At 35.4% G+C, this 23827-nt stretch overlaps 1 protein-coding gene across 4 annotated transcripts in view; it reads left to right on the plus strand.

The window, feature by feature from the left end:
• LRBA (LPS responsive beige-like anchor protein) overlaps positions 1–23827 on the plus strand; it is a 762450-nt gene that overhangs the window by 179881 nt on the left and 558742 nt on the right. For all 4 annotated transcript variants that reach the window (XM_044912877.1, XM_044912874.1, XM_044912875.1 and 1 more), the window contains exons 22-27: positions 14840–15892; positions 16829–17007; positions 18047–18200; positions 18836–19016; positions 22440–22567; positions 23080–23187. In XM_044912877.1, coding sequence (XP_044768812.1) covers positions 14840–15892; positions 16829–17007; positions 18047–18200; positions 18836–19016; positions 22440–22567; positions 23080–23187 — 1803 coding nt within the window. The remainder of the gene's footprint in view (positions 1–14839; positions 15893–16828; positions 17008–18046; positions 18201–18835; positions 19017–22439; positions 22568–23079; positions 23188–23827) is intronic.

Raw genomic sequence — 23827 nt, forward strand, 5'->3', positions numbered from 1 at the left:
CTTAATTATTAAGGAAAAGTACAGCAAAATACATAAAAATATCCAGGAAAACTCTGTAACAAGCAATGAGAGGGGATTGACTCTACCAAATACTAAAACATATTACCACATGTCAGTAATTTAAAAAGTGTAGTATTGATACTGACAAGATAGGCTGACCAGGGGAACAGAAAAGAAAGTCCAGAAATACATGAAATTTCATAAAGTCTTTAGTATATTATAACTGATGCATCTCAAGTCAGCAGGGAAAAGATGGACTATTCAATAAATGGTGTTGGGACAATAGAAGATTGACCTGGGGGAAAAAAAGTTGGAGCATCAGGGAATTTAAAGTATGGATTAATTAAATAGTGGGGAGAAAAGCCATAAATAAGTACTAAAAGAAAATACAGAGTATTCTTCTGTAGTCTTAGATTGTGTAAAAATTTTCTATAATTTAAAATCTAGAACCATTAAAGAGAAAAAAAAAGGCTAATAGTTTTTACTCCATTAAAACAAACAGAAATCTTTGTGATCAAAAATCAAACCGAATACCATAAGCAAAGTCAAAAGCATATGACAAATTGGAAAAAAATTATTTAGAACCAGAGCAAAGGTAGCATTGCTAACATATAAAGTTCTCCTAGAAAAAGACAGAAAAAGAAAGTCCAATAGAAAAATGGACAAAAGACATATTCAAACATCCATAGAAAGCCAAGTTAAAAGTTACTATAGGACCCCTGGATGCTTCGGTTGGTTAAGCATCCAACTCTTGATTTCAGCTTAGGTCATGATCTCAGGGTCGTGAGATTGAGTGTCAGGCTCTGTGCTGGGTGTGGAGCCTGCTTAGGATTCTCTCTCTCAACCTGTCCCTCCCTTCCCCCGTGTGCTCTCTCTTTCTCTCTCTCTCTCTCTATCCAAAAAAAAAAAATTAGATATATAAAAAGAGACTCAACTTACTCATTTGCAAGGGACTGCAAATTAAAACTATCCTGAGATAGTTCACTAAGATATAAGTGACAAAAAGTATGGAACAGTATGTATAGTGCATATTAGTAAAACAAGTAGGAAAATTAGAATTTGTTTGTGTGTATATGCACGAAAATACCCTGGGAAGATACATAATAAATTAATAACTGATCTCCTGATTGTTGGAAATTATGCAGGTGAGGACTAGTGGTAGGAGGAAACACACTACATACTGTTTTTTGTTTTTTGTTTTTTTAAGATTTATTTATTTATATTAGAGAACATGAGCAGGAGGGCAGAGGGAAAGGGAGAGAGAATATGAAGCTGACTCTGCGCTAAGCGTGGAGTCTGGCACTGGGGTTGATCTCACGAACCTGAGATCACAACCTGAGCTGAAACCAGGAGTCAGAGGTTCAGTCAACTACCCCATACAGTCACCCCTACATACTGTTTTATATTTGAATCATGTGAATTGTAGGGGAGGAAAAGCTTTTCCTTGACCCTCCTAGAGTCCCTGGTGGGGCCTGAAAATTGACAAATAGAGATTAACAGAAAAAAAGCATATGTATTTATTTAATATGTTGTACGTTACCAGGGAGCCTTTATAAGAAAATGAAAGACCCAAAGAAAGCCTGAGTGTTTTTATACTAGGTTTGATGAAGAGTGAAAAGTCATGGAAAAACACAGTAGGACAGAGGGTATGAGTTAAGGGAAGTAAACTGGGGGAAAATTAGCAAGACCTATTCATTTGGATTCTTTTCGGCATAAGGAATGCTCCTTTCCTCTGGGGTTTAGGGAGGGCACCTGTCACATGAGAGGCTTTGGAGAGCGGGGGAGATCAGAGCAGTCAGATAGTTCCTCCTGCACCTGCTTTTTCTCAAATTTCCTTCGTCTTAAAATACTCAGTATGCTGATATGCCATATTTTGTGGTAGTGCGTTCTTTTTTTTTTTTTTTAAAGATTTTATTTATTTATTTGACAGACAGCGAGGGAGGGAACACAAGCAGGGGGAGTAGAAGAGGGAGAAGCAGCTTTCCCACTGAGCAGGGAGCCTGATGCGGGACTTGATCCCAGGATCTTGAGACCATGACCTGAGCCGAAGGCAGACGCTTAATGACTGAGCCACCCAGGCGCCCTGTGGTAGTGTGTTCTGAACCCTATCAAAATATAGTACCCTATTCAAACAGTGCTTTTCAGTTTATTATATGGTGAATGTATAGTGCATATTACGTATACGACTTGTTTTCCTCACAGGATTGTTCCTCTTTGTTATTAAACTTAAAAAAAATTTTTTTATGGGATGTCTGGGTGGCTGTTGATTTCAGCGCAGGTCTCAATCTCAGAATCATGAGTTCAGGCCCTGCCTTGGGCTCCGTGCTCGATGTGGAGCCTACTTAAAACACACACACCTTTTTTTTTTAATAGCTAATGTTTTTTTTTTTTAATAATTCTCTTAAGTAGTTTTCTTAGGATAGCCTAGGCCTTATACTTGATACCCCTCCATTAAGATTGTATTAAGGTAGCATTTAAGAACTTAGGTTTAACCAGAATATTCAGAGTTGTAACCAAGATGCTTTATACAAAATAGATAGTAAATATTTATAATCTGATAAGTATTAATAACTTGACTTGGGGCGCCTGGGTGGCTCAGTCGTTAAGCGTCTGCCTTCGGTCAGGTCATGATCCCAGGGTCCTGGGATCGAGCCCCGCATCGGGCTCCCTGCTCCGCGGGAAGCCTGCTTCTCCCTCTCCCACTCCCCCTGCTTGTGTTCCGTCTCTCACTGTGTCTCTCTGTCAAATAAATAAATAAAATCTTTAAAAAAAAAATGACTTTATTGTATCTGTTACCTTATACCATTGTTGTTGCAAGCTGTGGGATTAGAGCCTCTATAAAAGATCTGTTTTGTGCTAGTGATCATTTTGAGCTATGCTGATTGATATCCCATGTAGGAAGATTCAGCTGTTTTAAAAATATCTTATTTATCAGCTATGAAATGTTGGCAACCTAAGAATTAGAAGTTAGTGTGTCATATTCAGCTGATATTTCCATAGGAAAATAACATACCATGAAAAGATGCATTTGCTTGAAAAAAAAAAAAAAAGGCCAGTTCTTAAACTTTTAACATTTAAAAGTCTCAGTTTTTATAGGTTAAAATATTTTAAATATATGGATTAATAATGTTAATCTTTGATGTATTATCTTTTATCTCCTAATTAGTAAATTTGAGTACCAATTAAGCTGAAAGTAATGGCAAAATAAATGTTGTAGTTATTAGCTCATGAGTATCTTTAATAGTTTCTAGAAGTGTTTTCCAAACATTACAAACAGCTATAGATTAGCTATCAAATGATTGTGAAGATTAATGACTAGTCTTTTAGCTGGGTAATTTAGAACAATATCTGGTAATTAATTAGGAATTATCAGTCACAAATACCTTTAGGAAGAACAGTATCAAAAAAGATAACAACAATGATAATTGCTCAGTTGCCATTTAGCTTTTAGAGTATTGAAGTAAATTAAAAAAAAATTCCAAAATCGAGTTCAGGATTTTGAAAGAATTTCTAGTATTTATATTTACAGAAGAAAGAATAAACAAGTTGGTTTGCTTAGGAAATACAAAGCACTATTTAAAACAGATTTGACTGCAAATCTGTATAATACAGAAAGAAAGATACTCTCTGTGGCAGATTCAGGATGTACTTTATGAAAGTGTACATTGCTTTGAATCGAAATGTGTATTATTATTATTATTATTTTAAAGTAGGCTCCACACTGGGTGTGGAGTCCAATGTGGGGCTTGTACTCATGACCCTGAGATCAAGCCGTGAACTGTGATCAAGAATCCAACGCTTAAACTACTAAGCCACCCATGTGCCCCTGAAATATGTATTATATAAACCATCTTTTGGTCTTGAAACTTTAACATTAAATGATATTTTTTAATCTTTTTATTATTTATATAGTTATTTTTTAAAAAGTTCATTTAGGGGCACCTGAGTGGCTCATCGGTTAAGCGTCTGCCGTTGGCTCGGGTCATGATCCTGGGGTCCTGGGATCAAGCCCCATGTAAGGTTCTCTGCTTGGCGGGGCGTCTGCTTCGCCCTCTCCCTCTGCCCTTCCCCAGCTTGCACTTGATTTCTCTCTCTCTCTCAAATAAATAAATAAAATCTTAAAAAATAAAGTTTATTTAAGTAGTCTCTACACCCAACGTGGGGCTCAAACTCAAAACCCTAAGATCAAGAGTTCCACACTCTTCTGACTGAGCCAGCCAGGTACCCCAGTCTGTCTTTTTGTACGGCCAGTTGAAAGTTTGTCTGCTAGTCATGAATATAGATAGAAGGTGACAAAGAAATATATTACACAAAATTACACTTTATCTTTAGAATGAAGAGTCTCGTATCAAATGGTTAAAAAGACTGTTGATAGTCAACATAAGTTGACTTAAGTTGTAACGTAATGAATAGTGGCAAAAGCATCATGAAAACAGATCTGTATGAGGTAATTTATGATAGCAAAAATATGTATCTTCTGTTGGCCCTAAAGAAGGCAATGGAAATACAAGAGAAATTCCTTAAATTGAGTATAAACAGTAGAGAAGGTCAGTTCTGTGTAACACACTACAGTTGTTCCCCCCTTACCCACAGGGAATGTGTTTGTTCCAAGACCCCCAATGGATGCCTGGAACAATGAATAGCACTAAATCCTGTATATATTGTTTTTTCCTATACATACATACCTGTGATAAAGTTTTATTTATAAATTAGGCACAGTAAGAGCGTAACAACAATAACTAATTATAAAATAAAACAAGTATAACAATATACTATAATAAGTTATGGGAATGTGGTCTGTCTCTCTCAAAATATTTTATTGTACTCATCTTTCTTCTTCCTGTGATGATGTGAGATGATAAAATGCCAATGTGATGAGGTGAGGTGTATAGATGTAGGCATTATGATATTGCATTAGGGCTACTGTTGACCTTGTGACAATACATCAGGAGGAGGATCATCTGCTTCAGGTGATCCTGGATCATTGAGCCATAGCCATGTTGGTGGTTGGGTGTCAGGAGCATGTGATGTCAATGGTTGGGGATCCTCGATAGTTGGAAGACTGTTTTTGCAAAAAACCTTTTGGAAGAACATTGTAATGGGAAGTTGTTGACTTTATTTTTAATGCATCAAAGACTTGCTGCAGAAGTTGTAATCCTTCGGTGATCAGATGTGTGACTTTAATGCTCCATTAAAGTCATATTCCATAATTTTTTCCTTCAGTGTTGTGCCATTTGAAATACTTAGGCAAATTTTTATATGTCCGCATTGCTGGTTCTGCTTCCATTTCTTCTTCCTCTGTAGATGATTCAACAAGTTTTTTCAATTCCTCATTTTTTTAACACTTTTCAGTAGCTTTTGGTATATTCTTCCACTTCATCATCAAGCATTTCAGCAAATCCTCACCACTAACTTGTCTTGCTGAGTGAATAATTTTCCTTGCGTCTCCATCAGCCCTGGGAATCCTTTAAAATCATTCATGATTTCCTAAGTTCTTCCAGCAGGCATTTACAGTTTCTGGTTTTAATTCATCCATTGAAGCCTTGATGAATGTTATTGCATCAGCAATAATGAATGATTTCCACATTGCATTATGTCCAGATTAGGGTCTTAGTCAGTTGCTGATCAAATGTAATCAGATACCAGATGGATGGATGTGGCCCTGATAAACCAAATGATGTCCTTGGTCAAGGGGCTGACACAGTGAGGTTATATTTGGAGGTAAAATCACAATCTTAACATTTTAATTTTCAATACCAAAATTTAGGTTTCAAGGTGACCAGGTGCATTGTCTATAATAGGACTTTAAATTCTAACCCTTCCTCTTCCGAGAGTGTTTTTTTCACTTCTGGGATGAAGCATTGGTGGAACCATTTCATTAACAAGTTGGTTGACACACACACTTTCTGATTATATTGCCAGAACATGGGCATATACTTTCCATTTTTGTTTTTGAGAGCATGTGAGTTCTTTGCTTTGTACACTATGCCTGGCTTTATTATATGCTCTGTAGTGTTGCCACATAGTACCAGAGTTTATCTGTATGTTTTATGTTTTATGCCCTGGTGCCTCCTTTGCATTTTTATGAATGTAGGTTCTCTTGGATGTCTTCCGGAAGAGCCCAGTCTCATTGCAGTTGAAGACTTGCTTTGGATGGTGTCCTTTCCCTTTTTTTAAAAAGGTTCTTAAAATATTTACTTATTTATTTATTTTTAAATTTTCAGCCACTCTATTTGATTTTATTTTTTAATCTCTACATCCAACATGGGGCTTATTCTCATGACCCCAAGATCAAGAGTCACATGCTCTACTGACTGAGCCAGCCAGGTGGCTTGGTGCCTTCTCCCTAATCAACTTCTTCAACTCTGCCACAAATGTTTCAGCAGCTACTTCTTCAGCAGATATAGCTTTTCTAGTATTTTTTATATTTTTCAGTCCAGATCTATTCCTGAATTTGTGTTAACCATCCCTTGCAGTAAATGGCTTGGTGTCACTCTTCAGGGAGTCTCTTCCTGAAGTCTTCATTGAGGCTCAATGCTTTCTGGCACAACATGTTACTATCAGTTGGAACACGTTTACCATTCATGTCTTCCACCCACAGATTTAATGCCTTTTCCATCTTAACTAAGCACTTATCACACGCTATGGCCATAACTTTTATAGCCTTAGGTGTGACAGCAAGACTAGTACCATTTTTTTTTCCTCTTCACAATTTCACGGATAGAAAATTCTTTCTTGGGTGCCTGGGTGGCTCAGTTGGTTAAGCGACTGCCTTCAGCTCAGGTCATGATCCTGGAGTCCCGGGATCGAGTCCCACGTCAGGCTCCCTGCTCAGCAGGGAGTCTGCTTCTCCCTCTGACCTTCCCCCTCTCATGTGCTCTCTCTCTCTCTCTCTCTCTCATTCTCGCTCTCTCAAATAAATAAATAAATAAAATCTTTAAAAAAAAAAAAGAAAAATTCTTTCTTACTGTAGATCTCATCAACCTCAGCATATGAATTTTTTCTTTTCCTTTTATTAAGTTGAAAATTTCTATCTTTTCACTTAAAAGAAGGACTTTATGGCTTCTCTTTGGCATATATCAGTTGCCAGCATCACAACTCTTGCACTTTGGGACCATTAAGTGAAATAGAGTTACTTGAACACATGTACTGTGATACTGTGACAGACGATCTAATAATTGAGATGGCTACTGAGTGACTAATGGGCAGCATATGCAACATGGACGTGCTGGACAAAGGGATGATTCACGTCTTAGGTGGGATGGAGTGGGATGGTGCATGATGCTACTCAGAATGGCACACAACATGAATCTCCTGAATTGTTTATTTTGAAATTTCCCATTTAATATTTTTAGACTGCAGTTGACCATGGGTAATGGAAACTGTGGGAAGTAAAACCACGGGTAAGTGCGGGGAGACTCCTGTATGCTGCGAATACAATAAAGTATTATCAGAGTTTTGTTTAGCTGAGACAACTGTGTTAGTAACCTTAATAAAAGCATTAATATAAAACTGTGAATGCTTTTATTCAGGACTAGTTTCATTTTACAGATTTTTTCTAAGTTTATACCTATTACCAAATAACTCAAAATATATAATTACTTGTAGTATTTGGATGTAATCGTATAGATCAGAATAATAAGGTTTCAAGATGTCCATTAAATTCCTGTTCTATACCATTTTAAGATGCAGTTGGCATTCATCTTAAAAATTATGTTGGGCAAAGATAGTCATAGGATTTTGATATTTTACTCTACAGTTTTAATACACTGAATGAATTTCATAGTAGCAGTAACGTAGGTTCTAACTTTTCAGTCCCAAATCTGTTTCTTTTATTCTTTAAAACAATGTTCAGTATAGGAACATACTTGGTTTGGGGATGGATTACGGTATTTTTGCTGATAACTTTCTTTTGTGATACATATGTTAGTTGAACCAGGGTAGTGCTCCCCCTCCTCCCCCATTAGGGAATATCACTTTTGAGTTTGTCAGAGGATGAAAATTTATCCTTACTCTACTAATTATCCAATGTTCCAGCTTATTTGTTATTTGGATTTATTTTAAATTTTTAAAAAAAGATTATTTATTTGAGAGAAAGAGCACATGCAAGCAAGGGAGGGACAGAGGAAGAGGGAGAGAGAAAATCGAAGCAGACTCCCTGCTGAGCTCAGAGCTTGACTTGGGGCTTCATCCCAGGACCCCAAGATCATGACCTGAGCCAAAATCAAGAGTTGGATGCTTAACCGATGGAGCCACCCAGGTGATTCTGGTTTTATTTTTAGTTTTAATCACTTAAAGTTTTATTGTTTATTTATATTCTGACACCTCACACTTTGTTGATTTTTACATGTTTTTCCAGAACCATGTTTGCAATGGTCTGTCAGTCTGTATAACTTGTTACTTTGGAATACTAACTCAGAATACATTCAACACTTGTAAAACATTTATGATTGTTTTCACTTAATGCCTCTCTTCTGTCTTTTGTTTTTTATATTTAATTGATGCAAACTTCTATTTATATGTCTGTGATCATCTTGACATATTCTGGCTACTTTTTTTGGTGTTCATTTGTCTTGAGTTATTTATATTTCATGAGAATAGGAAACTTCTGTTTTTAGGTAGTGCATCTTGTGACTGCCACTAACGTATAATATTGTAATAAATTTTGACTGAAAGAACATGACTTTGTTATATAGAGCTATTTGCTAGATGCACATCTGTCTCAACAGCATGATTGCTGGTAGATCTTTTTATGACTTGGTGACCAGTGATGCAGTGGAAATAGCCTACATTTAGAACAGTATACCAGTGAACATTTAAGCGTGCTGTTTGACTGTGGTGAGACTGTTTCCAAACTTATTGCCCCAAAATTTGTCTTTTCCAGCTACTTAGCCTGAGGATGGACTTTAGAAAATTTCTGAGCCTATTACTGTCTATTTATCTTTGATGGTTCATGTATGTATACTACCTTTCTCCCTAGGATATACCCCTTTTATTTTCTACCAAGTTGATGCTTACATTAAAAAAATCTTTGGCATTTTGTATATATAAAATTCTGTATTTTGAATTTATTTTTATTTTTTTTTGCTCTTAATATCTTCTATTTGGGAGCTACAGATCTTATTTTTAAGTCTGTGGTCCCAAAAAAAACCTCCATTTGTTGTTGTTTTTTAATGTTTTTATTTAAAGTCTAGCTAGTTAACATACAGTGTAATATTAATTTCAGGTGTATAATATGGTGCTTCAACACTTCCATACATTATCCAGTGCTCATCATGACAAGTGCCCTCCTTAATCCTCATCACCTGTTTAACCCATCTCTCCGCCCACCTCTCCTCTGGTAACCCTCAGTTTGTTCTCTGTAGTTAAGAGCCTGTTTCTTGGTTTATCTCTCTCTCGCTCTTTTTCCCTTTGCTCGTTTTTTTTCCACCTTAAATTCCACATATGACGAAAATCATTTGGGTGTTTGTCTTTCTCGGACTTATTTTTCTTAGCATAATTGTCTCTAGCTCCATCCCTGTCAGTGTAATTGGCAAGATTTTATTCTTTTTTATGGGTGAGTAATATTCCATTATAATATATACCAAATCTTCTTTATCCATTCATCAGTTGATGGACATTTGAACTCTTTCCATAGTTTAGCTATTCTAGATAATGTTGCTATAATAAACATCAGGGTGCATGTATCCCTTTGAATTCGTAGTGTTGTATTCTTCAGGTAAATACCTAGTAGTGCAATTGCTGGATCATAGGGTAGTTCTATTTTTAACTATTTGAGGAACCTCCACAGTGTTTTCCAGAGTGGCTGTACTAGCTTGCATTGCCACAAACAGTGCAGGAGGGTTCCCCTTTGTTCACATTCTTGCCAGCACATGTTGTTTCTTGTGTTGTTGAATTTAGCCATTGTGACAGGTGTGAGGTGATACCTCATTGTAGTTTTGATATGTATTTCCCTGATGATGAGATGTTGAATATCTTTTCATGTGTCTGTTAGCCATTTGTACATCTTCTTTGGAGAAATGTCTATTCATGTCTTCTGCCCGCTTTTTAATTGGATTATTTGTTTTTTTGGGTGTTGAGTTGTAGAAGTTTTTTTTTTTTTTTTTTTTTTAAAGATTTTATTTATTTATTTGAGAGAGAGAATGAGATAGAGCATGAGACGGGGGAGGGTCAGAGGGAGAAGCAGACTCCCTGCTGAGCAGGGAGCCCGATGTGGGACTCGATCCTGGGACTCCAGGATCATGACCTGAGCTGAAGGCAGTCGCTTAAGCAACTGAGCCACCCAGGCGCCCAAGTTGTAGAAGTTCTTTATATATTTTGGATACTTAGCCTTTATCAGATACGTCATTTGTAAACATCTTCTATTCTTAAGGTTGCTTTTAGTTTTGTTGATTGTTACCTTTGCTGTGTAGAAGCTTTTATTTTGATGAAGTCCCAGTAGTTTATTTTTTGCTTTTATTTCCCTGGCCTCATGAGACATATCTAGAAAGAAGTTGCTACAGTCAGTGTGAAAGAACTTACTGCTTGTGTTCTCCTCTAGGATTTTTATGGTTTTAGGTCTCACATTTAGGTCTTTAATACATTTTAAATTTATTTTTGTGTTCGGAATAAGTTAAGTGTTTCATTCTTTTGCATATTGCTGTCCAGTTTCCCCAGTACTGTTTGTTGAAGAGACATTCTTTTTTCCCATTGGATATTCTTTCCTGCTTTCTCAAAGATTAATTGACCATGTAGTTGTGGGTTCCTCTCTTGGTTTTTTGTTCTGTTCCATTGATCTCTGTGTCTGTTTTTGTGCCAGTACCATATTGTTTTGATCACTATAGCTTTGTAATATAACTTGAAGTCTGGGATTTTGATACCCTTATACTACCCATTTTAGAGAAGAAAAATACAAGCAGCAGAAAAGTCAAGTGACTAGCCCAGAGTCACATAGGAGAAATGAAAAACAAGTTCAAGGGTCAGTTTGAGGAACTCTCCCAGATAGTAGAACCAAAAGACAAAGACATGGAAAATAGAGAAATAGTAAGAAAATTAGAGGACTACTCAGTGCAATGTCAAAAGATATTAATCCCAAAAAGTGAGAATAGGTGAAAAAGGGGACGAAGGTATAAAGTAATTGATTCAAGAAAATTTCCCAGAATTGATTCAAGAAAATTTCCCAGAAGGGTATTTTTTCTAGATTGGAAGGGCCCAGTGGATATTTAACAAAATGGATGAAAATAGACCTATGTTGAGAATCAGTGTGAAATTTGAAAGCACTAGGAGCAAAGAGATTTTATAAGATTTTACAGGGAACAGAATAGGTCTTATAAAGGATCAAGAATCAGAGTAGGCTCAGACTTCCCAACAGTAAGCACAGAAATAAGAAGGCAGTGAAGAAATACTTTTCAAATTCTGAGGTTAAATGCTTTCCAACCTATGGTTTTATAATCAATCTATTAATCAAGTATGATCTCAAAAGTTAGTTTATATATACCCCTTTTCAGGAAGGCTGGAGGATATACAGCACCAAAAGGAGAGAATGAAACAGAGAAAGATATGGGACATAAGAAACAGGAGAGGCGACATAGGAGAGAGATAAGAAGGGATCTCCAGGACAATGATGAAGGGAGATCCCGGGATGGCAGCTGTGTAGTAGACATATGACAGTCCTTCTAAATTGGAACAGTTTTACTTAACAGATATAGGGGGAAGCTTCTGTCAATGAAATGCCAGTTGCCTTTTAACAGTTTTTTGTTAAAAACCTGAGAACAAATTACTTACATGTGATAGGCCCATATTCTTAGAACTACTTGGCTTGTCTTGAACACGTACTGGTTCAGTTCATGCTCTCTCTTCTAGTCCTCCTGCCTGGATCACTTCACTCCTTGAAAAAGTGGTCTCCTTTGATTTACTTCTGAGAGTAGAGGTAGACCGTGGTGAGAATCAGAAAATATAAAGTAGTCTACTTCCTATACCTTATTCATGCCAGGTATCTGTTACCTGGCCCACACTCATAGATGCTTCAGTTCTTCTGACCTACGTATTTCCCAGTATTTCCGGATGGCCTTGCCAACAGATTTCCCAGGAATAGCCTTATGTATTCTCTTAGAGAAACTGAAGCCCTGTTCCAATTCATAGATTCTCTGTAGCTTGTCTTCTGGTAGCCTTTAGTTAATTATGGTAATATTGCCCTTTCCTCACAAAGCTGGCTAGGTTTGTGCTGTACTTAGCTTCTCAAACTAAACATGGTAAGTATGTTCACTATATAGGTAGTAGAACTGTTAAAAAAAAAACAACAGGTAGGAAACAATAGAAATGTCAAAATAGTGATTTCCTCTTGATGGGGATGGGGAGGTTGAGGATGGGCACATAGAGGAATTGTGAAGTAGTAAATTGTATATATTCATGTTTTGATATATTTTAATATTTTATGATGAAATTTTAAAAATTCTTAATTTGAATAAAATCAAAGCAAATGATTATTGAAAACTAAACATATACACTGTTGTTGAAATAAAAGATCTGTTTTCAAAATCACTGTGAGGTTGGTAGTATGAAACTTGCCTGCCTTAGACAATAATAATTGTCATATCATTGTAGAAATGATCTTCCTAAAGTCAGTTTTCCAAATAGACTAAATGATACTTTAAGAAATAAGATGTCTTCCTCTTACTCAGAATTTTCCGATGGCTCTCTCACACTCAGAATAAGATTCAAAGTCTTTAATACAGTCTATAATTCTCTATAACCATGATCTAGCCAATGCCTACCTGTGTGGCCGTACCATCTACAGTTCTCTTTCAAACATACCAAGCTCATTTTGGCAACGAGGGACTTTGCATTTGTTTTTCCTCCTGCCTGAAACTCTTTTCCTTTTGATATTCATGTAACTTGTTCTCTCACTTTATTTTTATCTCTGTTCAATGTAATAAATATCCTTAGAGACCTTCCCTAGTTACTCCAAACATACCCTCCCACCTAACCTGTCATCTTCAGTTATTCTCTTTTTTTCCCCTTAAGCTCTTACTGTTACTTGACATTATTTTATATTTTTGTATGTTTTTGTTGTCAGTTTCTTTCATTAGAATATAAGTTCCATGAAAGCAGGGACATTGTGTTTTTCATCACAGTGCCTGGCATGCTTTGGATGTTCAGTACATTTTGCTGAATAAATAAGGAGGAATTGGTCATTTAAAATAACTTAGTTCAGGGAACTTGGCTTCCTCAGTTTGTAGAGCATGAGACTTTTAGTCTCAGGGTCATGAGTTCAATCCCCATGTTGGGTGTAGAGCCTACTTAAAAACAACAACAACAACAACGGGCGCCTGGGTGGCTCAGTTGGTTAAGCGACTGCCTTCGGCTCAGGTCATGATCCTGGAGTCCCTGGATCGAGTCCTGCATCGGGCTCCCTGCTCGGCAGGGAGCCTGCTTCTCCCTCTGACCCTGCCCCCTCTCATGTGCTGTCTCTCTCATTCTCTCTGTCTCAGATAAATAAATAAAATCTTTAAACAAAACAAAATAAAACAACAACAACAACAACAACAAACAACTTAGTTCAAGAAAATATTTGCTTTCTGGTTATGAAAGAAATTGACATTTTATTAATGTTTACTGTGCTGTTTTACTCTTTAGTGTGGAATATATGCATTTCATTTTGAAATATTAAAAAAGTTTCCCAGATATTTATAATTAGGAAAATGTTTATTTCCTAAACATTTCTATTTTGAGCTGTATCCCATTATGATATCATCATACTGTATATGTCCCGAGTAAAGGCTAGTAAATTGCTATAGAAAAAAATGTGTGCATAACACTATTTATACATTTGTTTGCCTTTTACCCATGTGTATATATGCCTATGATTCAAAAAGGCCTATGGATCTTTGTGTACAAAAAAATCATCTTTTGTTGTCATTTACTACCATTCTCCCATACTAGGGCTGAATAAAGGTTTGTTGACTAAAGGTTCAATTTACTGTATATATTATAATAGTGTAGATTACAGGAACAAACAGTTGTAGCATTGGTAAACTTAATTATACCTATACTTTCTGCATGTATTACACTTCTTTTTGAGGGGTGTTTCCTATTATAACACCAGTGGAAATCACATAATGGTGGGTGTAATAATCTTTGATAAGAAAATTATCAAGGTAAATGGGTATAAGGCTAACCATGATATGGGGATGTTCACAGTGCCAGTTACATAGTAGTCACTCACATGGAAGTGGAATGGATGGATGCATGGATGACCTGGAACTTTCAGGTTATTTTGACCAATTTAGACTTTGAAAATTGTGGTTGACCTTTGGGGAAGGGTTGGATTCTTTTTTCATTGCTGAAAGAATTTGTATTAGCTTAGTAAGAAAATGTTTTACTGACTTAATAAATATATGGAGAGCTGCTATAATAGTGGGCATAATTAATTTTTTTTTTTTTTTGCTCTGTTGAGGATAAATTATGGGGAGATGGGTTTTCATTGCAGTTGAAACAGTGTATTATTTAGTGCACAAAGCCCTTCACAATGATAAGTATATATTTAGATCCTGGTACAAGTTATAGAGGTCAGTAAAGTAGTGTATTCTTTTCATACACATGTTTAAGAATAGACTAAGGATGTTCTTATTGTGGTTTAATGCTGTGCTACCTGTCAGCATCAAGTCTGGCTATAATTTTTTTTTTTTTAATTATTATTTTGTTTTTTGTGATTGACTTTTTATTTTATAAGGTAAGGATATTCTAGGAAGATTATTGCATTTTATAAAACATTTGAAAAATTGTTAAATATTTTTATTTTATGTTCTGTATGCTCTTTTCTTTCTTGCATATTTTGACTGATTTTATGTTTTTCATCTAGGTCACTTTTGAAATACACAAAGAAAATCTTGCCAATATGTTCAGAGAACACCAGGGAAAAGTTGATGAAGAAATAGGGCAATGTTCAAATCCAGTTGAAGCAGTCTCTGCCATTAGCCGGGATGTTAATGTTTCAGTAACATCCCAGCAATCAGATATGAAGGCTTGTCCTGTGTCTCCTCATAGCACCAGAAATAGTGATGAAAAGTCAACTGTTGAGAAGACAATTTCAATAGACTCTGCTTCCAACGTTGAACTGCAAACTCCTAACCCATCTAATGAAGAAAGGAAAACTGGTCAAGAAAGTCAGGAGTTACTAGATGAAGTCCCTTTAGAAGAAACATTGATAAATGAAACAATTAATACAGGTGATTTAGAAGTATCCTCTGATATGATAGAAGGTGAGACTGTTTTCTCTAGTTCTTTTAAAACGAGTGTCACGGGTATAATGACTGTTAGTGAAGTAACTGCTTCTATAAGTTCTCCTTCAGAAGAGGATGCCTCAGAGGTGCCAGAGTTATTGGATAAGTCTATGGTAGAGGAAGATGATGATGATTATGTAGAACTGAAGGTAGAAAGTGGTTCTACTGAGGAAGCCAGTCTACGCACAGAGCTCCGAGAAGATAGTTTGTCTCCAGTTGCATCTGAAGCCAGTGGAAGACTGGACATGCTTAGTAATGACAAAAAATTAATCTTTCAAGAGCAAGAAGCTGTAAGTAAGAAGCAAACTGACAGTGAAACTCAAGATTCCAAGGATTCTGGAATCTTGACTATGACAGCATCAGGGTCTTCGGCTACCTCACCAGATACTACTGTTTCCCAGACACCTGCACAGTCAGACATTGGTGAGATGCTAGAGGAAGGGAAGAAAGCAGCTAACTTGGTGAGAGAAACCAAATTAATTGGTGATTCTCCCGTCTTTGAGTCTCCTACTACTTCTGAGCAAAGGATTGCTAAATTGGATGTTTCCAGTGTTGCTACAGATACCGAGAGATTGGAATTGAAGGCCAATACAAACATGGAGGCATCTCAACCCCATCAACCTGTGCCTGAGGTGATTATATTTACTGTCTTAGTGCAAGGGTATACACTTTTATTTTATTTTATTTTGGAGTTGGTTCATACCCTATTTGCAATTATATAAATACAATGAATGTAAAGATTACATTTGTTATCTTTAGCACAAGATTTTAGTGTGAGTTCATTAAAGGCAGCTTTTATTATTATTTTCACCACAGCATCACCAAAAGTTCCTACTTTCAAGTTTTAGGATTATAATAATTCTAGTTTATAAAACAAATACTGGAAATACTTGCCTTTGCCCTTTATTTGATAACCCAGTCATAGTTAGTACATTAATTCTGCAGCAAAATCTAGGGCTATCTTCCTGCAGAACCACCTGCCAGTGTATAATTTTATATATAAAGTATGTAGTTTAAAATTCCTTCCATGAGGAAACAGACCGCGAGGTCTGTTTGCTTTGTAAGAGGGGAGGAGCCTTTCTGAGATCTAAAGGTACTTCTTTCTCTTTTGCTAGTGTCTCAGAGTGATTCAGGAGACAGTGGTTGATTGCATATTGTCATTTCCCACTCCGTTCAACCAACCATTTTGTTGGTTCTTAATTCTGTTACCTTTATGTTTGTTTTTAATTCTAACCAATTCATAATCCAGACACTGCCTTCTTTCATACTAATATTCAAATCTAAGAATCTTGATTCTTTTAAAAAATGCTGCATTTGCTGGTGGTAATACTAACATGGTTGCAAGCTAATTACTGTTGAATTATGGTAGTTTAGCATTTTTGATAACTTTGCTTTAAATGTGTTAAAGTTTTAATGTTATTACTCATTGATAATTTTTCTCTAATTTGGTTCCTTAGTATCTGAAAATATGATTATTTGTTAGATGAATTGCATTGAAGCTATTATATTATTAATGTCTTTTTTGAAGTTGAATTTATTTTACTACTCTTTTAAATTTTCTGTATTAGATGTCAAGGTGGCAGGAGGAACCAGGTCAAGGAATAGCACCAGATGGAGTTACTGGACAAAGGAGGGATTCCAGATCTGCTATGTTTCGTATTCCTGAGTTCAAATGGTCTCAAATGCATCAGCGTTTGCTCACTGATCTGTTATTTTCAATAGAAACAGATATACAGATGTGGAGAAGGTTTGTCCATATGTTTGTTATAGAAGATGTGTATAAAGTTTAGTCTTTGTTTTTTTTGTTTGTTTTTTGGTTTTTGGTTTTTTTTAGAGAGGGAGAGAGAGAATCTTAGGCAGACTTCATGCCCAGTGTGGAACCCAACGTGGGACTTGATCTCACAACCCTGAGGTCATGACCTGAGCCCAAATCAAGAGTCAGCTACTTAACTGACTAAGCCACCCAGGGACCCTGGTCTTTGTTTTTAAAGAAGTTTATATAGTTAACATTTTGCAATTAATTTCAGACATTTGGTTAAAAAGTAGAATGTAAATTATTTCTTTGGTATAGTTTGTTGAATTTACATTTTTTTCCTCCATTATAAAAATGAGCTACCCTGTCTGAATTATAAAAACTTTAAAATCAGAGATTTTTCTTTTAAAAAATTTGCTGCAGATTTCCTGGAGCATATTTTATAACATATATTTCACCTGAAGATTGATCTGCTAAAGTGGTTTATTACTAGGAGTACTAAAAAAAAAATTGGACTTTAAATATAACATCCAGTTCTCCAATGTAGTTTTAGTATAAAACCTCTGTATATTTCAGATTATCTATTATGTGATTTATGATTTAAAATGCATCGCTGGCTTATTGTTATTTTTGTATACTACACTTACACTGTTTAAAAACATTTTATGGGATTATCTAAGAAAATGTTAATAGAAAATTCATTTTTAATAGCACATTGAACACCATTTACCTCTTAATTTTTGCTACATGACTTCTCAGTTTTGTTCCCAGTTAAGGATAATTCAACTTTTGGTATACAAGATGAATAGTGTTGTATGTTTCAGCACTGAAAAGGGGCATGGATAGTATCTCCTGAGATGGAATGGTCTACATCTTCTGAGGAAGTACATCCCCAACATGTCTGCTATATCATTATCATTACCTCAGCTTTCAAGATGAAGTGAAAGCACCTTCTTATCCTCCCTCCCCTCAAGTAGGCAAACTGATTTCTTTTCTTTAGCTTTATCAGTAATCATCATTTATCTTTGGACAGCCATTCAACAAAGACAGTTATGGACTTCGTGAATAGCAGTGATAATGTCATCTTTGTACACAACACAATTCATCTCATCTCTCAAGTGATGGACAATATGGTCATGGCTTGTGGGGGTATACTGCCATTGCTTTCAGCGGCTACATCAGCTACAGTAAGGACTTAACTTCTATATAAAATTGGTGTAAAAACATGATTGTTATGAATCTTTGTTGATTAAAAGTTGAATATGGTGGTTACTATGTATCATAGGTGTTATAAGCCAAAAGCAACTGGATCTTTTACAGTTACCTGAAAGGACCTTAGAATCTGTTCCAGGAATGAAAGGACTAAAAAACTATGTTGATTTCTTAGGGATGAGTCAGCTAGCAAATAGGATTAATGGTGGTTCACCTGTACATTTCCATTGCCTTCTTTTTATTTATTTATTTTTTAAAGATTTTTTAAATTTATTTGAGAGAGAGAGAGAATAAGAGAGAGAGAGAGAGGGCATGAGAGGGGGGAGGGTCAGAGGGAGAAGAAGACTCCCTGCTGAGCAGGGAGCCTGATGTGGGACTTGATCCCGGGACTCCAGGATCATGACCTGAGCTAAAGGCAGACGCTTAACCAACTGAGCCACCCAGGCACCCCTCCTTTGCCTTCTTTTTAGATGAAAAAGGAAATCATTCTGTTGAACTAGATATCTGAAAGCCTGGCTTTTTATAAAACTTAGAAATTTGGGAAATGTATCTAAGAAAACTAGATGTTGATCAGAATATAGATGTAAATGTCAAATTTTGTTCCTTACAGCATGAGCTGGAGAATATTGAACCTACTCAAGGCCTTTCAATAGAAGCCTCTGTGACATTTTTGCAGAGGCTAATCAGCCTTGTGGATGTGCTTATATTTGCAAGTTCTCTTGGCTTTACTGAAATTGAAGCTGAAAAAAGTATGTCTTCTGGTGGAATTTTGCGACAGTGTCTCCGACTAGGTGAGATGTTAAAACCCATTAGTTAGGAATTTACTTGAACATTTTTCAGTAATCTTGACGTATTAGATTGAAAATTATCTTTCACCTGTTAGTGGAAAAATGTGTGCTAGACAATTTGTCCTGTGTTTTTTTTTTTAGCCTCCAAAGAGGGAAGATTATGTATGTACTATGCTATAGTAGTAGTTATAAAGTTGGCTAGAGGAAGGACATGTTTTGAAAAATTCAAGTTGATTATGGTCACCATTACCATTCCTCCTCTGGTCTTTTTTTGCTCAAAAATAGTGCTTCTCAAATTTTAAGATGATTCATATACAAGAATCACTAGAGGATCTTGTTAAAATGCAGTTAGGTTATATAGGACTGAGGTGAGGTCTGTAACTGTCTAACAAATCCCAGGTGATGTTGAAACTGCTCTCTTACAAACACACTTGAGTGGCAAGGTTCTAAACTAGCATCATTCCAGTACAGCCTTTGTCAAAATAAACTGTGGTAATTTGTTGAAGCAGTTCCTGAAATTATTAAATCTCTGTTCTTCTCCTGGAGGCAGTTCTTGCTTAGGTAAAAGTTAAAATACATGAAAAGAATTTTTAGTGTCATCAGGGCTTCCTTTAGTGACACAGAAGAATTTTTCTCTATGCAGAAGATTTCTTGTTATCTAGTTGTAAATACTGAAACTTTGTTAAGGATTTGCTTATTAAATGGAGAAAAGCAGCTAGGGAGAAGGGGACGAAGAAATGCAAACAAAACCATTAGGAACCATGGCCACATGAAGATAGATCAGAAATAAGGCATCTGTGGAAATATAACATTAAAAGTGGAAAATCTAATTAGTTAATGAAAGATTTTCCCGTTTTTAGCAGAAATATCTGTTCCATGAACAGATAAACTTTTTTTGGTGCAATGATTATTTTTACTCAAAATGCTATTCAAAGTACTTTTAAACTTAGGATGCTCTAAATAACTTGATGTAACAATTTTTAGAAGTTTGTTTTAAAATTTTAATTAAGAGATTCAAACGGTGAGTATAAAAAACTAAAAACTATCATTTATTGACTGTTGTCATTTGTTACTGCAGATTTTCAGTGAGTCAGCAATTATTTTCTTTTACTCATGAAATATTTGAGATCAGAACTTACTCAAAATCCAAAAGCTATAATTGGTAAAGTTAGAATTTGAATATAGTTTAACTTGTGTTCCTGTTCTTTGTTATAACATACTTCCTTAAATTTTCTGTTAGTAATAAATTTAAATATTTTGACTCGATTAATTTTGTTTGTGCTATTTTTTAGACTTTGTCACTTTTCTATAAAGAGTATTTCTGGAATTAAAAGTACAAGGCTGCACTATTAGTATTTCACTGTACTCAAGCATTAAATTCAGAAATTAGGGAAATACTCTATCTCCCTAATTTTCATGATTTAATCTACCCCAGCACCATGTCTTCTTATATATGCAAGTGAGATTCAGAAAATGACTTGTTCAAGATCTCTTTAATAGAGTATGGTAAGCTTGGTGAACAATCCAAGTATTTGATCCCTGGTCTCTCTTGTTCTTTCCTGAGGTTGGAGGTAAGAAGGCAGGATGGCAACAATAAGAGTAATTTGTACTACTGAGACTGATGAATATGGCATAGTTTTTAACTTTGTGATACCCAAACTTGATTTTATGCAACCTGGGACAAAAGTAGTGCAAAAGTTGTTTTTCTGGGCCTGATTTTAAATTTGACAGAGTTGTATTCCATATTCTCTCTTCCTCCTTCCCTCATTATACTCCTTCCTTTTCCCTAACTTTTGTTGTTCTCTTGCAACTTTCTGAATACTTTTCTGTCTCAATTCTATGTCTGCTAGCCATATGACAGTCTGGTGGTACTTAGAGTCCACATAGAAGTTTGCTATTTTGTTCCTATTTTGCTCTCCTACTCTTATTCAGTTCACATACTCTGAGTTCTACTGATTTGATTGGGAATTAAGATGATTTACATGATATCAAGCAATTCATGATCACTTTTGCATTACCCAATTCATCATTTAAACCTCAAAATTAATTTCTAAATAACCTGAGTAATTGCCTGATTGGGGAGATGTATAGAGAGGTAATTGTTTTTTTGAACAGGTGATTCATTTAATTTACTACTTATTTTAAGTTGTTGTAAACGTTACAACCAAATTCTGGAATTTACATAACTGTTTCAGTAGTTAGCAAACAATGCTATTAAACGCTGTAATAGTTCATAATTATATATAACATGAATGCTATAAGATTTATGCTCAGAGAAGATCACCGTTTTAAGAGTACAGTATTTGTGAAAGTGTTCAGTCAGTCAAAAACAACAAAAAAGGTTAATATCTGGTAGTAATTACAAAACATCAAATCTTGAACAAAGATTTGGGGATCCTTTGGCTTACAAATATACTGGTTTCTATCAGGGAAAATTATTATTATTTTGAGTATGGTTGACACACAATGTTATGTTAGTTTCAGGTACACAATTTAATGAGTTGAGAGGTTTGTACATCAGGCTGTGTCCAGTTATATTGCTATTACAGTATCATTGACTGTATTCCTTATGTTCTGCTTTTTATTCCCTGACTTACTCATGCCGTAACTGGAGGCCTCTATCTCTCTCTCTCCCCTTCACCCATTTTGCCCACCTCCTACCACCCTCCCCTCTGGTACCCATCAGTTTGTTTCCTGTGTTTATAGGCCTGACTGTACTTGTTGTTTGTTTATTCCTTTTTCTAGATTCCACTTATGAGTGGAACTATATGGTATTTGTCTTTCTCAGTCTGACTTAGTTCATTTAGCATAATACTAGAGGGGTAGTATAGCCTCTTTACTGTCCCCCACCTTTTAAATTGTTTTAATGAAAGCCACTTAAATGTAGATGCTGTAAATATTTGCTATAAATGCTATACCCTCTATCAGTCTCTATTAATATCATGCTATAATGATAAATAATAAGGAAAACATGCAAGTTTTAAGTTTAACTATTTTACTTTGGTGAAGGTGATGGAAGGTTATTATCCTAGACTGGTTCATGGCAATGTGATTTGCTTTCTGTTCCACCTTTCTTTCAGTTCTTTTCTTCCCTAACTTTTCCTTAAAAGAGATCATTCTAGTTTAGCTTAGGTGTTATCAAAGAAACACTGGCCTGTTGATTAAGATTCCTGAAATGAAAAAAAAAAAAAAAAAGATTCCTGAAATGATTCTTTCTTAGCACTGGGCCCTAACAGAGTAGCTAACAAAGTTAGAAAACAAACGTTAGGTGATAAAGTCCAGGGACATTTTAGGAATTTGCTGAAGGTAATCTGTTTCAAATAAAAGCTTATGTAAATCGTATTATGTAGGTGATTTTTATCAGTTCCAAAATCTTAAATAAAATTTTCTTTTCTTGCCCAATCTTCTTCTTAAAATAAATTACAGTGTGTGCAGTGGCAGTAAGGAATTGTTTAGAGTGTCAACAGCATTCACAACTGAAAGCTAGAGGAGATGCAGCCAAAGGCCAGAAAACAATGCACAGCCTGATTCCCATGGGGAAATCTGCAGCAAAGGTAAGCATACAGGATAATTAATTAAATGAAGTGCCTCTTACTTTATGATTAAGATCTTAAATTTATTTGTTCATTTCAACATAAAGTTAAATCTGACAGAAGTTCTAAAGTAGTTATTTTAGTCTGTGGACATAACATTCAAATATTTGTGTTTAAATATACAGTAAAGATTTGCTTATACTTAATCTTGTCTGCTTTTCCAAATGTTTACTTTTCTTGTGTCTTTGATACCTTTTCCTTTGAATATGTCAATTTGTATTTCATGTACTTGGTAAGTTACATGCAGTTTGTGTTTTCTTTTATGGCTCCCTTCTGTAACCCCCACATCTATTCCAGTACCCCAAAAAAGAGGAGAGAAGGAAGTAGGAAAAATAAACTGGGAAACCAATGTTACAACTTTTTTTTTCCTGGTATTTGGAACACTGTGCTAATTTTTTAAAATGTCTACATAATGTGTGTGTGTGTGTGTATATATATATATATATTTTTTTTTTTGTGTGTGTCTTAAATAGAGTCCAGTGGACATTGTAACTGGTGGTATATCTCCAGTAAGAGATTTTGACAAGCTCCTACAAGACATGGATATTAATCGGCTTAGGGCAGTTGTCTTCAGAGACATAGTAAGTTGCAGTATTTCTTTCACATACTCTTAGCTGATACTTCTTTCCTCCAGGGTCAAAGTATTGAGAGTGAGAACTCTTTGTGATATAAAGTAGTTGACTTGATATAAGAAGGGCTAGAACCAGTTCTTTTGACAGTGATTTTAGAATCTTAGAATATTGGAAAGTATTATTTATATAAATGGAGTTAATATATCAGAGTAATAATACTAAAAATATTATTACATATTAAGCACTGTAAGTGCTTCACGTGTCCTAAGTCCCAATATAAGTCCCCTTCATATGTCCCAACGACTTCTTGAGTTGTATGCTTTTGTAATTCCCATTTTATAAATGAGGAATCTGAGGCACAGAGAACTTGAATAATTTGTTCAAGCTAACGGAGCTAGTAAATGATAGGATTCCAACCCAGCAGTCTTAAACTCCAGAATCTATACTCTGAAAGTAATGAGATGTTCAGATTCTGAATGGCATATTATTTTTACTGAATATTGGATATTTTTCCCCTCAAAGGAACAGAATTACGATACAAAGGTACATGATGAAATGGTGTGTGTGGTGGTTTTAATTTTTAAAAAAATGTTTGTTTTAGTTGATTTTGATATAATGGCCCAGTTTCGCATACAAATTGTAAAATTGT

Source organism: Neomonachus schauinslandi, chromosome 2 (genome assembly GCF_002201575.2).
Source record: "Neomonachus schauinslandi chromosome 2, ASM220157v2, whole genome shotgun sequence".
In the NCBI taxonomy this organism is placed as follows: domain Eukaryota; kingdom Metazoa; phylum Chordata; class Mammalia; order Carnivora; family Phocidae; genus Neomonachus; species Neomonachus schauinslandi.